Below are 18,129 nucleotides of genomic sequence, written 5' to 3'. Positions count from 1 at the left end.
GTATAATACTTAAAGAGGTTGTTCAGAACTGAATTGGTACTAGCATAATTAGTTTCTTGCTTACGTGAGGTTGGGTTAGCTATGTCCCATGATTTAATACGTAGCCATATTTTCTCTCTTATAAATGTTGCCTTTAAGGGAAACTAAAGACTAAAACTGAAATTAAATGAATAAATAACACTAAACAAACTCTAAGCTATAACACTTTTAGCATACTCATCAACTTTTGCTCAGCCTGTGGTTATAAAAGCTAACTTTATAAAGATCATATGAAGCAATGACGGCCTCGCTAGTCTTTGTTATGCCACAACACAAACGCATAACAGAAAATAACAACAAACAAGGCATCACCACTGCAGTGACAACAGCAACACGAGCAACACCAAGCGACAAGAAAACATTCGACACAACGTGACATCGCCGTGAGAGAGAGAGCTTACTTCCTGTGGGGATCAAGTCCCTGTCTGGAATGAAGAGTTTATACCCATAATGCTTCTCCAGCACGTCGGGGAGGATCTCCAGGGCAAAGCGCTCCTCCTCTCGGGTCTCCTGGCTCCACTGGTCCGGGTCCACTTTGGTGTAGGACAAGTAGGCGTCGTAGTCCTTGTTATCTGCAGGTAGAGCAGGGGGTTTGGGGGGGTCAGACACTGACATGGGTGAAACGTGCCGGCTCGTGTTCAACCTGGCTAATCAGTGATGCATTCGTTGCCTTCATATCCTTTAAACTAGAACCTTTCATTTAGTTTAATAAAACCTGCAATCAAGCAGAAGCAGAGACAGAAAAATGAAGCCTCGGTCTCAGCACAATGAATACTTGCAATAAGAAGCTCCCAAAACCACTTTGCTTCAATTAAATGTGTATACATTTTATGATTTCAACATAATGTTTCCTACTGTGGTCAGCAAAATTATGCGCTGTTATACCCCCAGATGCTCAAAATCTATTTTCACACTGGTATGCAGGGGAGCTATTCATTCACTGAGAGACTTCACTGAGACAGGACGCCTCCATTACACTGACCTCTGGGCACCTCTGCCCATCTGAGTGCTTTTCATTACTGCTCCGTCCCCACTGACGAATAATGTTGCCTTGATAGCTACTTTGCCCACTGCAGGCAAAACAAATTAGACTCCAGCCTGAGCTAAATGCCCGACGCGGCCTGCTAGGCCGGCGCATGGCACGGATCCATCACCTACATGAAAGCTCTGATTGATGACGGATTTGAAAGGACTGAGAAGAGGAAAGACTTAACGTTTAATCTTCTTAAACAGGAGCAGTACTGTACGGTGAGTCAGGAGAATGAAGGACATGTCAGCCACTTTTTTACTCTGAACCTGATCAGTCATTTCAAAAGAGGTCAACAGGTTTTTAACCATTAAGTATGAAAACATAATAGCTTTTTATGTACTTCGCAGTTAGCAAAAACACATGAGCCGGTTTGAGCTGGTGAACTTAATCCTAGCCGAGATACACTGATATTTGCAACTTTGTGGCAATGGTTTGACAATAATCTTTTTTGCTTCCACTCCCACTGTGCTACACGTGGAAATGAAAGCCTGTTTGGTACGGAAGAACTTCAGCGACCCAAGTTTTGTGCAAGACAGACCACGCTCTGTCTCCTTCCCAACATTTTATAATAGATTTATATCTATAATAGACATTTTCACAGTTCAAATGTAGAAATTCAATGTTTTTGTGCAGGTCGGAGTAAAGTCCTTCTCATTTTATCCACAAGCTTTGGGGACGAAAACGTAAGAGAAAACATCAGAGAATGCAGTTCCTCTAATGACCACTTGAGGGTGCAAAAATGCACCACTCCTCATAGACTTGCGTATTAAAATGACCAACTTTAGAGCAGAAATAAATGGTGCCAAATGACTGTTTGACACAGGGTAAAACTTTAAATTTGGGTTTGGGATATTTGGTTTATTTAAAAGGAACCCCGGTGTTCTGACAAACCATCCTACTTTGGCAAAACGTCCTACTGTAAGTAGTTTATGCACATTTCTGCTGTCACAGAGTAATTCCAGCACCAATTTAAGTAGGTATGACGGTTTGCCACTTAACTTTGCCCATCAGAGTATACTTGTAGCTCATATGCATACAGCCAGGATGGTTTGCCACTTCATTTTACCCATTAAAGCAGACGTTCCCAAAGTGTGGGGCCCGCCCCCTAGGGGGGGCGCAGAGCCATTGCAGGGGGGGCGCGGCATGAAAAGGGAAAAAAAACAAAAAACAAAACAACGCTTGGACACTGCTAGCACGGGGCGCCCACACAAACGCAAAGCAGGAGATGAAGCATAGCTGAATATGTTTCCAAACCAACTTCATTCTAAGCCAAAGACTAGAAAATATGGTGAAGCATATCTTCCCTTTGGTTTTACCTGCACAAGTGCCGAGGTAGGTCTCCCTGCAGGATTGGTTTTCCCTTCGTCGGGAGCAGCGCTGGGCTGTTTAAATCACGGACAAACAGCATCCCACATTCTTGATTTGTAGTTCACAAACACTTGTTGTAATGACTAACTACTCCTGACATTTTGGAGATGCTAGCTCTTTATACAGTAAAGTTACAGTGGGATACAAATAATATCAGGCTGATCCTGCCACGATTTGTTCCCCCGGTTCAAATCACGGACAAACAGCATCCAACAGTTGTTTATGTTTTTGAACCCATTTTGCACAGGGATTTTTTGAAAAATGTATTGATAGCAATGTTGAATATTATTACACAGGAAAAAAACAAAACAACTACATGTAAAATAATTACACCGTGACGCCTCTGCCTTTGGAGGACGTGTTCGTGCGTGCGTGCGCGCGCGAGGGGGGGGGGGGGGGGGGGCGCGAACATTTTTCTTGTAAAACAAGGGGGGCCAAGCAAAAAAAGTTTGGGAACCACTGCATTAAAGTATGCTTGTAGGTAACATTTACAAAGGTAACATGGTTTGGCACTTAATTTTACCCGTCAGAGTATGTGTGTAGCTGTTATTAACAAAGGTAGGAGGATTTGCCACTGAATTTTAGCTGTTAAAGTATGCTTCCAGCTCATATTCAGAAAGGTAGGATGGTTCGCCACTGAAATGTAGCTATTAAAGTATGCTTCTAGCTCAGATTACCAAAAGTAGGACGATTTGCCACAAAATCTTAGCAGTTTAAGTATGCTTGTAGGTGACATTCACAAAGGTAGGATGGTTTGGCAGTTAATTTTACCGGTCAGAGTATTTTTCTAGCTAATATTCACAAAGGTAGGACAATTTGCCACTGAATTTCGTGTTGTGCGCATGCGCAGAAACAACGGGTAGGATGGTTTGCCAGGTAGGATGGATTCCCAGAACACCTGCTTTTAAGACATGTTTGTGCTAAAATATGCACTGTGCTTTCAATAATATATATGTGGTATTAAAATACGCCAAATGTTTTCCTTTTAAGCACATTTTATATAAAAGCGATTTACCAGTAGGCCGCCATTGTTATTTTCTTCTCAATGCACTCTGGGTAGTGACGTCATACGGTTGCGTTGCATTGAGTTCACAGTTAGCAACGCACTGGAAATGGCTTCTGTTCAACCTTTCCAGTACTTAGTTTACATGAAGATGAAAACAATCTGTCACACGAGGACGCGAGAGTGGGGGAAAACTACTGGTGTCTATGCAGCTACTGAGAGCATTTGTTGTAAAGAGCTCAATTTTATGGCAGCAGCTATCCATGGTATCGCATAACCGCATGATAAAAACATTAATAGAATTCTAATTTTTATTATACAGTGAAATTACAATATCGTTGTTTTTACAGATTCTCCAAAACAGTGCACCAAAACTTTTAAGCCGTATGTCTTAATCCAGATGTTCTTTGGGCAGCCCTTGTTAGCCTCCATGACCGGTATAGTGCTGGTCTATCAAGTCATAACCAGGTCACTAATAGGCAAGTTAATTAATATGGTTGCTACACTATAGAAAACAAAACGGGTTAGCTGAACAAAAACGCCTGTACTGCCGACAACCAATACACGTCATCGTCCCAGAATACATTGTGTGCACAAAAACATGGCCGCTCCCACGGCTCCAAAAAGGAATTAATGAATAATGGAAAACTTCTCAAGTATGTTTTTATGTAGTGGAGATAATTTGTAACATATTTAGAGTAACTTGTCATAATAGTCGGGGTTCCTTTCAACTATTCACAAGGTGCCGGTGTCTGAGCACCTATGTGCGCTTCATATTATCCCAACTCCACCTCTCTTAAATCCTCTGGGTATAAAATAGAAACCATCTGACCCCCAACAAGTTTTGACTGGTGAACTTTTGTGACCTTTGGTGTTTACTTTGACGAAGATCAGCTCCAGTGCACGCCATATTTTTGGGCTTATGAAAATAAAATAAAAACATTAGATTCTATATGCTTTTTTATTCACTAAAAAGCATCACATCCGCGCCACAATAGGAGGAAAGCACCATAACTGGGACACTCTGCTCGCATCTCTAATGAGTTTACCTCAAAGGCTGCGTTCACGCTGCGGCTCAGAGTTTTTGGAACCGCGAGTTCCTGTCTTAATTATGACTCGGCTCCCTCTGCTTTATAGTGGCCACCTGCAGCGTAGCAGCCATGTGGCGATGATGTTTAGTGTGTTGGAGAAGACAGGAGCAGAGAACGAGAGGGTTCAAGAGGAGGCAGTTTGGGATCAATTCTCAGCAGAGCATCACATTTTTTTATCCTTTAATATCCTCTCCATCTCACCCTCCTGCTTCTCTCTGGACTGAGAGGCTGTCAACAAGATTCACTTGCATCCCAGCGGGTAATCTCGATATTTGGGCTGACGCGCACAACTCTTAGGCGACGCCTCGTAATTAATTCAACTTGTTTTTTGGGTTTTTTTTTATAACACGCAATTCATTTTACAGCGTCAGGGACATGTAAAAATAATTGAAATGTAACCTCATAATCACTCAGTATAACTAACTCTGAGGTTTATGTTCTGCTTCACAGAGACATAAATCTGCTTGTTTTTCTCTAGTAGCTTTTAAATGAAAGCTGTGTAGGCAGATCAAGGGCTATTTTAGTGGAGATGATTCATGCATCTGTTGTGAGAAAGAGAAAGCAGGGGAAAGACGAAAGCACAGGGTGAATCTAGGAGGTGCACTGATCCCCTGTTCGCTTGCGTTTTGATAGCTCGATTATAGGAGGCTAGTGCTGTTCATCTGAGGTGTGCAACATATTTTAAAAAATACATCATCAAACAAACAAACAAAAAAACGCATCCGAGTCTTTGCTTCCTTGTCCCACATGCTGACTAACTTCAGCACGTGTGCTCTCTGTGTGCGTGGAGGCGGGGGTTGCGTACGGGCACGGGGGCTCACAGTGAACTCTTGGACTCGCCATGGAGAGTGCCAAGAGAGTTGGAGGCGTAATCTCTGGGATATCTTTTGGCTCCATTACATCTAATGGAGAGTAGATTGGAACGTAACACACACACTTAACTCTGTGTTTGAGGAGACACATGCCCTGGACTGCTAATAAGAAGATGACTCTTTGTTTTTAAGTAATGCTTTGTTTTTCATAATTCAGTATTCACTGAAATACTGCAATTCAATTTTTCTCAAAAATATGCCTTTGCCCTTGGTGTGTGGCTTGCATGCATTGCCATATTCTGGGTCTTGATCATACACACACATTTTATCATGTAGTCACATAAAAATAGTTTCAATAGACTCCATGGAGTCTTGCTAATCAAATGCAGTTGATGAATAGAAGCGTCAACACTTGTGAGCGCCTCTATAAAAGTTTTGGTAGTTTGCTGGTTTGGAGTGTCTGGGTATGGGTGTGTGTTAACCAGTGTTGGTCAAGTTACTTGAAAAAAGTAATCAGTAACTAATTACTGATTACTTGCCCAAAAAAGTAATCCCGTTACTTTACTGATTACTTATTTTCAAAAGTAATTAATTACTTAGTTACTTAGTTACTTTTTAAAAACACGATTTACAACCTGAATAGGTGATAAAGCGATAGATCTTTCAGCCCAATTCTACTTTTTCTGCATAATCCATCATACAAAATGTAGTCAAATGGAAAAGTCTCTTTTTTTAAACTTGTTTTATTAGTTTTAATCTTTTAACTTTATGCATCAAGCAAAAATTTTATTATATGCAACATTCTCTGACTGGAAGAGATTTGTTTAACATTTAAACCTATTTTCTGCACATTCCAGCACATAAAATAAAATATTTTTTGTGTTTACACTCAGTCTTTCAAATAAATGCAAGTAAAACACAGCAGAAAATAAATAAAATCAAAGACTAGCGGTCCTGTTGCTCTATTTTCACCTGTAAAGCAGGAGTGGCGTAGGCGGAGGTTTACCCTGGTGCAGGTGTGCCGCAGCGGTCAGTTGAAAAATCCGTGAGTTTCTCCGTGAGTTTCCCATTATGTCGTAGCTACTTGGTGCTTGCTCGGAAGTTAAGGGGTTTTTTTTCGCTGTAAAAAGAAGTTTTCTTCCCACGCAGCGATCAGCGGACGCTAATGTTTTTGTCACTTTTTATGGAATCAAACTTAAAGTAAGGTCAGTACTTCCACGCTTTAAACGCTGCACGCTCATACTCTCTCCCGCATTCGATATATTATCCATTGTTGATCTGCACACAGCTGTTGTCACGAACGTCGCACTCGTGTCGTCATTGTCATGAGACACTCTCGCAAGAAAATCAGGGTTTTAGTAACGCAGTAACGCAGCGTGGCTTACGGGAAAGTAACAGTAATCTAATTACCGTTTTTGCAATAGTAATCCCTTACTTTACTTGTTACTCGAAAAAAGTAATCGGATTACAGTAACGCATTACAAGTAACACGTTACTGCCCATCTCTGGTGTTAACACAATGTCACAATCTTCCCAGGAGTGGACGTTCCACAGTGACGAGACCATGTAACCCTAACACAGGGGTAGGCAACGCCAGGCCTCGAGTGCCGGTGTCCTGCAGGTTTGAGATCTCACCCTGTGTCAACACACCTGAATCAAATGATTAGTTCATTACCAGCCCCCTGGAGAACTTCAAGACATGTTGAGGAGGTAATTTAGCCATTTGAATCAGCTGTGTTTGATCAAGGACACATCTAAAACCTGCAGGACACCAGCACTCGAGGCCTGGAGTTGCCTACCCCTGCAAGAGCTACATCTCAGACTCTGATGGTCTCGGTTAGTATTTTGTATGTTACATTTCACAACAGCATCTGAACAATCTGATCTCCTTTGGACTTAAGAGACCAAAGTGGAGATGTTTGGCCATGATGCACAGCACAATGTTTGATAAAAACCAAATGCAGCACAAACACCTCATACTAACTGTGAAGCACGGTGGTGGTGGGGTGATGATTTGGGCTTGTTTTGCAGTCACAGGACCTGGGCACCTCGCAGTCATTGAGTCGACCCTAAACTCCTCTGAATACCAAAGTATTCTAGAGTCAAATGTGTGGACATCTATCTGACAGCTAAAGTTTGTTCTTTTTGCATCACTAAGCAAATGTACAACAGAACAGCTGGAAATAGAATAAAAGAAAAAAATCAAGGCATTGCAATGGGCCAGCTGAAGTCCAGACCTCAACTTAATTAAAATGCTGTGGGGAGACCTTAAGAGAGCTGTGCATAAGAGACTGATACAGTCATTCAGAAAATGATTACCTCAAGTAATTGATGATGAAGCCTCTTCTACAAGGTACTGAATAATGAAATCTTCCCTTTTCTTAAGAGTGTACAGAGTCTGCTCTCATTTAGATAATAAGGTGAGTCAGTACAATATATGTATGTATGTACACAAAAAAACAGCCTCTAATCAGAATCAGAGAAACTCTTACATTTGATAATTAACTGTTGGCCATCTGCTGGCATCAACTCTCTCTCTCTGTCAGATGTATTTTTCTGTTTATTGAATAAAGAAAAATCTGAACTTTTAAATCAAATCAACAAATTACAACCAACAGCTGTACGTAACTTTACTGCCACAATGGGAACTATGGGTCATTTGAAAATCACAGGAAATGTTTCTATTTGAAAAGAAAAACGTAATGAAAAAAGTCTCATAGTTGGAGATCTAACATTGCAATAATAAATGAATCCATCCATTCTTCCACTTCAGCTCACAGGAGCTACAGTCTTAGCAGAAGCTGGCCAGACCTCCTCCTCTCCTGCCACGGCCTCCACCTCTAACCCAGCCAGCTGAGCAATACCCCATTTTATGGGTTTGTGCATCCTTAAATCCTCATTTCACCCCCTTTCCTCATATTTAGTGCCTTCCGTCAGAGTGGAGAAGGGGACAGGGGTGCAGCCAACTCACCTTCTGACCCACAAAGCATCCTAAACAAATGCCCGAACATCCTAACGGGCTCCTTTTGAATCAGAGGATCAGTATTGACATCTTGAGGGCCAAAGGGGAAATCCTCTTACCGACTGTCCTGTTTGTTCTTAGTTTCTCACAATTTCCTTCTTTGAGAAGAAGGAAACAATAGTAACTGTTTAAGCATTACAAACTGCCATTTCTTAACACAAACTCCTCATACAAAGAGTATTTATTACAAAGCTCTCTCATTTCTACTTGACTTTGTCATCACAGATGAGCTACTTAACGCTGACCTTGGTTATACAACTACTTCAAACAGGATGCATTACAACCCCCTGTGGAAAAACCCCCTGATATTCAGTATTGCCAAACCGCGCCGAACGCAGACGGAGACTCATAATTCCGCGGCACGCTGACAACGCTGACATTGGTATTTATGGCAGAGTGTTGATGAGCTCCCACCTCTTTGTCAAGCCCGCTCGGCTGTTGTCATCATGAAGCCTATTATTGATTCCACTGACACCCACACAATGTGACAAGCGAGTGGTCTTTAACTAAATTGCGCCGCTGACAAATAGCCGACGGTCCGTCCTATTGTTGCGTAAAGCTTGCATTTTGCATCTGGCAGAAGAGGGAGGCAGGCGTTCAATTAGTGCTTCGAGTGGCCGCCGAGAAACACATACAAGTTCTTGGCAGCGTGTGCAGCTACGCCGGGGGAAACATAAAATAGATATATAAATATTTATCTGTGCATTGGAGACACTGGCTTAAGCGCTTTATTGATGAAAAGTGCAGCTATATGGCCCTGTCAGTGCAGCAGTTACCATAGTGATGAGATCTCGGTTAACCACCTTCTGACTGTTTTTTCTTCATTTCCAGCCCGTTTAATGCCTTACCCCCTATTTTACGTACGTGCCTTGTTAGATGCAGATGCGATTGAATGCCAAGAGGTGGCGGTGAAGAGATCTAATAGACCGCGGCGTGCTGGGAAGTATCGGGGGTGGGGTGAGGGGGGTCTCCTGAGAGCTCCAGAGGCAGAGTGCTGTGTCTTATTGAACCTGATCCCCTTCTAGTGGAGAGCAAATTGAAAATCTGTTTCTCTCTCCCAGCATTCACTCAGGTGGCGCAATTAAACGAGACAATTGCTGTTTGGCATTAAGTTCAAGGCGCGCCTTTTTTCCCCTCCCGCCACCCTTTCTTTTTTGTTTTTTGCTTTTTTCTCCCCCCAACACAAACGCCTCTGGGCCATCCATTACGGCAAAGATCCAGGGCCGGAAGCCTGACATAGCCAGAGGTAATGGCTTTCATTGAAACGTCTGATGTAGCAACCATCACAGTTAAGCAGAGCCGGGAGGGTACGAGGAGAGCAGCGGGCTACAGAATCCCTCCTTTTTTTACCTTTATAACTCTGTCTCTTGCTGACTCTGTTTCCACCGCGTGCAGTCCCTCAGCCTCTCTGAAGTAATCTCATTCTCCCTGAATTCATTGCAGGGCTGGTACTTCAGAGACTCATTACAGGGGAATCAAATTAAAACTTGCTCCTTGTCTCAGTTTGATGCATTCTCAAGCCAAGACTCATCTACCAGGCCCGATTTTTTTCCTGTTTTTTTCCCTGTGTACTATTGGTAATGGGGCCTCAGAGTTTATGTTTTTGTCTTGCACGCGGGGCGATGTGTTTTGATTCGCTTTATGGCGAATGTGCGGCTGAATATATTACCCTTTAGCTCACACGCTTTCTCACATGTGGTTTGCATTCATGAGGAATAAAAATGGACATCAGAAATCACAAGACTCTATTGCCTTAGAAATTAAAATTAATTGTTGCGCTAATATCATCAAACTGCGGCAACAATTTGAACTTGGGCTGAAAGGCTAACTGACTAAAATGCATTGCATTAAAAAATAAACGTGGCCTAAGTTCATTTTTCCCACTCGGTCATCTACTGAAAGAACAAATTGCTGCTGTTGTGAGAATCAGGCTGCAAAATCCTGTTGCATATAAGCTTCTGTGTGTCTGATAAACTTTTAGATGGTTAAATAAGACTGTTGTCACCAGGAAATCAAAAGGTATATCTGCCTTTTCTGTAATGGACTTCTCTATTGTGACTGAAGCTACTGCGGCTGCAGTTAGAGAGGCTGTTGTGATCTTTGTAGTTTCCCTGGGTTTTTTCTGCCTGTGGCTTCCGTGTCATCCCTTTGTGAATGTCAGGAAAACAAAACCTAGCTTTTAAATAGATACAGCCACCATGACTTTCTCCACGGGTTTTCAAATTTGGATTTTAGCATTTTGTTCACCCCCATGTTGGGTCTTTACCTTACAATATAAAGCACCTTGAGATAACTGTTATGATTTGACACTTCAATATTAATAAAGTTGCATTGAATTGGATTTCTGGAGCTAGACCGGATGTCATTGGCTAATGCTAATGCTAGGTTAGTAAGCTACTGTTTAGCACTTAACTGAGTTTAAAATGCTCCAAAAGGGAGAAAGGTCATAAAGATGTACGAGAGGTTCATTGACTTAAATTAGTTGTGACCACCTTCCTAGTAAAGCTCAACTTTGAGGCTTAACATAGTTCACAAAGGTTGGTTCAGTAAACATTTAGCCTGTTTATAGCTAGCTTATAGTTAGCTGTTAAAAAATTTATTAATTTGCTATAAGTGTGTAGGTTCTCAGTCATCAGGGTCATGGTATTCTAAGGAGCTTGGAAAGAAAAGCTACTTAACTTCTTCTTCTTCTTTGCTATAGAACCAAAACAGTTTCTTTGTTGAGCATTTGAACATGGGCGTTTGTGAGGACTGACTAATTTTAGAGGCGGCCTCAAGTGGCCGCATAAGGAATTGCACTTTTCATTGACTTCATTTTCTGATCTAGAACTGGCCTCTTGCTGCTTTATTTTGACATGTATTTATTTTCTTTGTTTGGCTTGCTGTGGTTTTTACTTTCTGACTTTCTTTCTTCGGCTTCATTATTGTATGATTGTGACATCTCTGTATATATTTATCTGTGTGCTTTCCTTAGACGTTGTCAGTTTGTCAGGTTCCTTACTCCATTGCCTTTTCTGACATTTACAAAACCCAATGCAAAGACTTTGAATATCTCATCATCTACAGATCATAATGTAATTAAATAATTCAGAGAATCTGGACAAATCTTTGTGAGCAAGAGACAAGGCTAAAAATCTGTTTTGGATGCCAGTGATCTTCGAGCCGTTGGTCAGCACTACAATAAAAGCACATCGTTCTGTCGTGGAAATCACTGCATGGACTCAGGAACACTTGCAGGAATCCCATATGAGCATAATCCAGAAATAACAGCATCTTCTCTTAGCTGAAGCTTGTTCAAAATGGAATGAGGCAAAGTGGAAAACTGTTCTTTGATCAGACGATTCATAATTTGAAGGTCTTTGTGATAAACATGGACACCACATCTTTCAGACTAAAGAGGAGAGGAACCATCAACACTCAGTTTGAAAGCCTGCGTCAGTGATGGCATAAGAGTAGACTCCAACGATTTAAATGGTCTGTCTGCAGTCCAGACTTTTCACCAACTGAAAACATCTGGAGTGACATGAAATGAAAAGTTCAATCTGAGCTAATATGCTTTATGAAACACAAAAATGTCTACATTTAATGTTTAAATGTTGAAAGTAGGCGCCCAGAGGTTGAGCAGCAACTACTTGTGATTGGTGAAAAAATTCAGTGCAATCAACTGCTGTTTATTCTTCGTGACAAAGTGGTTATTGTCCTATATTTTACTCTTGTGAGTCGTTGAGAACTGTGAATAGATCGATGCCGTATAATCCCACAAAACAGCAGCTGCTTCAGTATAACCAAAAAAAAGGTTTACAAGATAAGCAGCTCTGAATAAAGTGACAGTGACACGTTGGGTAACATGGTGAAAGCAGCATATGTGAACTACAAGCGTTCGCATTACTGGGTGAGTGGGTGTTAGTTACCCCATCTGCAACAGAATAATAATGGGGAAAAAAATACACACAGTGACTAAATGTCCCCTAAAATAGAAAGTACATCAGCAGCAGCTGCTGCCGCGCTCACAGTGCTTAAGTGATCAAGGCCGCGCTGTCCCCTTAAAGCTAAACTGTGCAGCTTTGCATGTTGGAGGCTCTGAAACGTAACCAGGGAAAACTGTTTGAACAATCCAGTCTCCGTTACCCAGAGGTTGTGCTTTGTTATATAAGGAAACAGCACTCTCAGTGTGAACCTTTTTTTTTTTTTGTTAACAAAGACGACAAGAAAAGGAGCCACATCAAGGACGGTGATGCTGTTTCGGGGACAGTCTACTGCATATGGATTGAAAAGATTTGTGAATGAGAAACTATCGTTTGCTCCTCTCTGTGTTATTTATACTTAGAAAAGATGCATACATTTACATAAAACCGTGCCATGTGCAGCTTTAAGATATGAAAAATGGCTCCGGTGTTTTCTTAGGTGATATCGGTTCAGGTTTGGAGATTTGATTCACACTGAGGGAAAGGACTCGTCGCCAAATATTATTAAAATGAATAACAACATCTTACCTCCATCTATATCCTCGCTGCCGAAGTGGTTCCTGTAGAAGAGCATGAGCTCGATCCGGTAGCACTTGTACAGCGTCACGAGGCAGATGAGCAGCATCAGGATGGCTCCCAGACCTCCGGCAAGCTCCACAGTATACATCAGCTCCGCTAGTAAGCCAAAACATAGGGTGGAGTGGGGATGGGGGGTAAAAAACAGAGAGGAGTGAGAGGAAAAAACAAGCAGGATATCCAGTCTTCCAAAAAGTGCCAAAAATCAAACCCTGCAAAGCGACTGCTTAGACCAGGGGTCGGCAACCTGCGGCTCTTTTGTCCTTATACTGCGGCTCCGGGTGGTTTGGGAAAATAAATGAGAAGTATTTAGCTGAAGTGTATTTTATTTGTGTTTAGTTCTTTTTTTAACTTGTAGTTCTAAATTGGAAGATTATTGTGATTTTGAAATATAAAAATAAAATTATATCTCATTATTTTTTCACCGCTCAAAATACGCGTCACACTCGCGGAAGCCGGTGTACCCGCCGAAACGCCGTGCATTTATCGAGACTTTTGACCCCAGGTAGGCCAGTTATGGATCTTCGGATCCACATTATGTCAGCAGCTCCACCATGAACTATGTTAAAACAAACACCGCTCAAGCCTCACAGATGACAGCTTACAGTCCTGCGTAAAGATGAAAGCCCCGAATTGCAGATGCTGTGCGCAGAGGTTCGGGACGATAAGTCTTATTGTAAACATATCACGGCAGACCCGACGATGTTTCCTTGAACATGCTTTTCAGCATCTCTTTATTGACCGCTTTTCACACACAGTTGCTGTACGCATACAGCCGGCTGTAGCTTTTCAGCTCACAGCCCGACAACACAACAGCACAGAGAGCACAGACTTTAAGGTGGTGAGGCGTGATTGCGGGTGCAGCTCAGGTGCGTCCGCCTCCCAGCAGCGCTGCAGACCACGCCCCGCCACACACATTAACCAGGTAAAATACATATTTAGGCAGAATTTTGCAAATATCTATTTTTTAGCAGCATAGTGCTTTTTTCCCCTCACAGCAGTTTTTGTTTGCTACATGGATCATTTTAGTTCAGCTGGGTGTCTTTCCTTTTGTTATAGTTCTTTAAGAGTTCAAAATGTGTTAATTACATAAATAAAATGTAATTTTCTCTGTAACACTTCATGGATTTCATAAGCAACACACCTTAGTTGCTCTGTGGATTCTTTTAAAAAGCAGTTAAAAACTTTTCTGTTCAAACAAGCCTTTTGTTGATCTACGTATTTTTTATTCTTTACATTATTTACATTTGATCTTTTACATTGTGTATAATGTCTATTGATTGTATTGTTTATTTTAATATTTGTGTACAGCGCTTTGTGACTGCCTGTCTGTGAAAAGCGCTTAATAAATAAACTTTACTTACTTACTTTAGTTGTTCACACAAAGCATAAAGGTAAAAAAACAATATATACAGTGTTATCTTCATTTTAGATTTCAAAAAGTATTTGCGGCTCCCAGTGTTTTCTTTTGCATGGAAACCAGGTCCAAGTGGCTCTTTGGGTGTTAAAGGTTGCAGACCCCTGGCTTAGACCGACTTGTTTCCAACCATCAATTAACCATCCTCCTTCTTTTATAATCCGTGGCTATTTTCAAGCTTTTTGTAATTTTCAGAAAAAAGTTAAACAGGTTTTTAAGATTTGAGGATTTTGTAATCACAATAGTCATTACGAGGTTTTGTTTCCCTTAAAAAAACAAAAAAATCATTTTACTGCAGACATTTGACTCTGCAAGACTACCTTTATTTTTTTTAGTCCTTTGCTTTTCTAATTCCCTTGTATTTCTTTTCTTTTACACTGTGGTGCACTGGAGCAGGTTTGTATCCAGTAACCGAACAGCAGTAAATAATCAATCAAGTGGTAATGCGTGACACAGTCACGATGGTTTAAAAAAAGCTATTTATTATTAAAGACTCTGTGAAATGGCTTTGTTGCACCTCCACATTTGTTTGCAAAAAAGGCTTTATGAGTCTCCCGTGGCTGCATTCATTCAGCGTGTGTTTGTGTCACTTTTTCTCGCTTTTCCTCTCCATCTTTTGCGTGTCGCTTATTGTGGCTGGACCGGATCCAGATGACACATAACTCAAAGCAGAATGAAAGTACAGCCAGTTCTATACCTGTCATTAAATGCCTCCTGGCTTGACTGGATAATAATAATAAAAAAAAGAAAACTCACACTGAGGCAACTAGTGCGACAATAGCATGTGACAGATCTGAGCACCGCGCTTATGAAGATCAGTTACATGAGAGCGGCTGCTGAGAGGTGAAGCTCCTGGCTGTTAGCTGAACTGCCCGGTACACAAACAGATCGAAGCAGCCTGCGCTTCCTGCCATCTGTCATCACTGCAGCCCGCCATTATCTCATGAAAACATGAAGGATCAGCGGACGCTAAATTCTAGGAACTTCACTGGTGATAATTCAGTTTTACGTTGATGTGCAAAAGTCTTGAGTCACCCCTCATTTCTTCATATTTTGCCAAGAAAATGAGAAATATGTGCAGTGATTTACTGTAATGTGAACGAACATGCATGGAAACGCAGGCAAAAACACTTTTTATACAATTCTAACAAGCTTGAAAGTGAATATTTGGTATGACCCCGTTTATTCTTGATCACAGCCTGAACATTCATTTCTTTAGTTAATCTTCAGGAATAGTTCCCCAGGCTTGTTCTTTGGATGTTGGCTGCCTTTTCTTCTGTTCTCTGTCGTGATGATCCCAAACTGCTTCATAATGTTGAGGTTCGAGCTCTGGGGAGGCCAATCCATGATTGGTGTTATGGTCATGCTGAAAAATGAAGATGTTACCAATCAGATGCTTTCCAGATGGTATTTCATGGTGAACCAAAATCAGATGGTACTTTTAAGAATTCAGTTTTTATAGAATCTCCAACACCACTGTCTAAAGTGCTCCTCAAACCATGACATAGCTTCCACTGTGTTTCACAGATGACTATGGACACTCGCTGTTGTACCTCCTCATAGACTTTTCATTTCATCACTTCATCAGACTTGTTTCCACTGATTTTCAGTCCAGTTCTTGTGGAATATGGCATACCTCAGTCTTTTTTCACTGTTTCCATTCCATAAAAATGCCGTCTTCACAGCCACACTTCCATTTTTGAGGCTTCAGCAAACCTGGCTCAGCTAAAGGATCAGATGCATCTCTCATGTCCTGTGTCAGGTCTTTACTGGATTTTTTGTCCTGTTTCTTAAGAACATGACTTGACTCAGACATTGTGTATTTGCTGTAGGTAGTTTTTAAGGCCTGCCACTTTTATCCTCTACTTGTCGAATTTCCTCAAACTTTTTAAGGACACATTGCACACCGTGTTGAGATATGGCACGTTTTCTACAAATAACTCTTTCGGAATCCCTCTGTTGGTGCAAAAATGCAATTTTATGCCAGTACAAATCAAAAACACTATTTAAAATGGGATCTTTGCAAATTGTCTGTCATGTGTAGACAACACCGGCTCATCCCTTGAGTTATGTCAGTGCCAAGTGGCTCAACTAACTAAAAATGGTCAGGTACAAGGACTGCACTATAAAGAAAAAAGCAGCTAATGTTCAAAGAAAAACAATGAAAGAGCTTCTGAAAGCCTGGAGAACTACTGCTGAAGTCTGGCTCCTTGGGGGTAAATAAATGAGCCTTAAAACTATTGCACAGAGTGTTTATCTACTCATGGTATCTTAAAAAAGGTCCATACAATGACATTATTCAGTCAGAGTTTGCCTCGGGCGAATTGAAGGTGATATGTCACACTACTGGACAATGGACTCAACCATTAGGCTGCACGGTCTAGTAAGTTGCCTTGAAATTCAGGTCGTTTGCTTTGTCTTTTCGTGCTCTTGTCTCATTTTCAAGGCTTTTTCTTTGTTACAGTGTTTTCTGTCCATCTTTTGCAGTTTTCTTATTGGCTACGCCTCACAAAATCTGGGTGGTCAGCCTTCATTGGCTGACTAATGGACAACAGTAAAAAACCTGGACTGACTGCAAAGCTGCGCATACACATAAACACGGACAGAGAGGCCTCGTGTGCATCACCATCCATCACGGACGCACGTTTAACCCCGCTGGACTGCGCGATGCCCGTCCCACTGCAGCGGCCATCAGGCTGACAGCTCGCGTGATGAAGGATGATGTTCTGGAGAGCTAACGAGCACGGCGCGTGCCGCTTCATCACGCCTGTCCCGCGTCGACCTTCAGCCAAACTCACGGACGAACATATGCGCGAGCGCAAAAAAAAATACTCAAAACGAACGCAGGGAAGCATAAACACAGCTTTACCCCACTGAGCCTCAGACTTTCTCGCTTTGCCTCAGTTTCTGTCACTTTGGCCACCAAGTATCATCCCGACTTAGTTTTCTCTGAGAGAGGTGCCGCAGCTAACAAGCACCATGAGAACCCGGATCCCTCACTTCTTCTTTACCGTCCTTTCCCCCGCCACCCTCTCAGTCTGCCGTCCTGCCGTAGCGCCCACCGCTTCTCCGCTCAGATATCTGGACAGAATAACGAGCCAGCTGCTTCTCAAGCAGCAGAGATTACAGCAGAGGAGGCCAATTCTTCTCTGCCTGGCATCCATATTGTAGCAGCGCTGCAGAGGGACAGATTAAGACAAATTAGCTCCTGACGACTAGAAGGCTGGATTTGATGGAGCCACATGGCATCGGGCAATTCATCATCTCGTTCTCTTGCCCCCATTTCTGCATCTCTCATCGTCTAGGGATGTGGATGAAAAGAGGGATGATGAAAAGGCGAAGCACTCATTCAGTAGCAAAATAAAATTTGGAAACCTGAACCTGCTGCTCTTCGCTTTAACAAATGGAGAATCTACGCTGAACTTCCAGTGCTGGGAGCAATTTACTGTCAGTGCTGCCGGTGTTGTTCATGCTGGGAGAATTCCAACTTCTTGAAGCAAGAAGAAGTTGAAATAAGGATGCTAAGACTTCATGCTATGCATATTCTGACTGATGCGCCATGATTATCTACAACGAGGGGAAAGAGTACAGAGTACTGTTTTCAGCTCCACGACACAAGTGAGGAGACGCATTTTAGAAAAGCAGCGTTAACACTAACTAGTCCTGCATGGAACCTGCGCTCTACGGACGCAGCACAAAACCCCAAACAACACTGAATTGAGTCAATTTCATGTGGTCTCGCTATGCTGCGAGAGGACAGGGCTAATCTTCCCCTGTTTATTCTGAGATTCGACTTTGCAGCATAA

At 41.9% G+C, this 18,129-nt stretch overlaps 1 protein-coding gene across 3 annotated transcripts in view; it reads right to left on the bottom strand.

Moving 5' to 3' along the window:
* LOC146492085 (interleukin-1 receptor accessory protein-like 1-B) overlaps nt 1–18,129 on the bottom strand; it is a 338,383-nt gene that overhangs the window by 7,547 nt on the left and 312,707 nt on the right. For all 3 annotated transcript variants that reach the window (XM_085152263.1, XM_085152265.1, XM_085152264.1), the window contains exons 9-10: nt 12,859–13,005; nt 441–611 (exon numbers count right to left, since the gene is read on the bottom strand). In XM_085152263.1, the coding sequence (XP_085008389.1) occupies nt 441–611; nt 12,859–13,005 (318 nt within the window). The remainder of the gene's footprint in view (nt 1–440; nt 612–12,858; nt 13,006–18,129) is intronic.

This window comes from Neolamprologus multifasciatus, chromosome 23 (assembly GCF_963576455.1).
Source record: "Neolamprologus multifasciatus chromosome 23, fNeoMul1.2, whole genome shotgun sequence".
NCBI classification, from domain to species: Eukaryota; Metazoa; Chordata; class Actinopteri; order Cichliformes; family Cichlidae; genus Neolamprologus; species Neolamprologus multifasciatus.
Note: the sequence above shows the minus strand (reverse complement) of the source record. Positions and strands in the feature narration are given on the sequence as shown.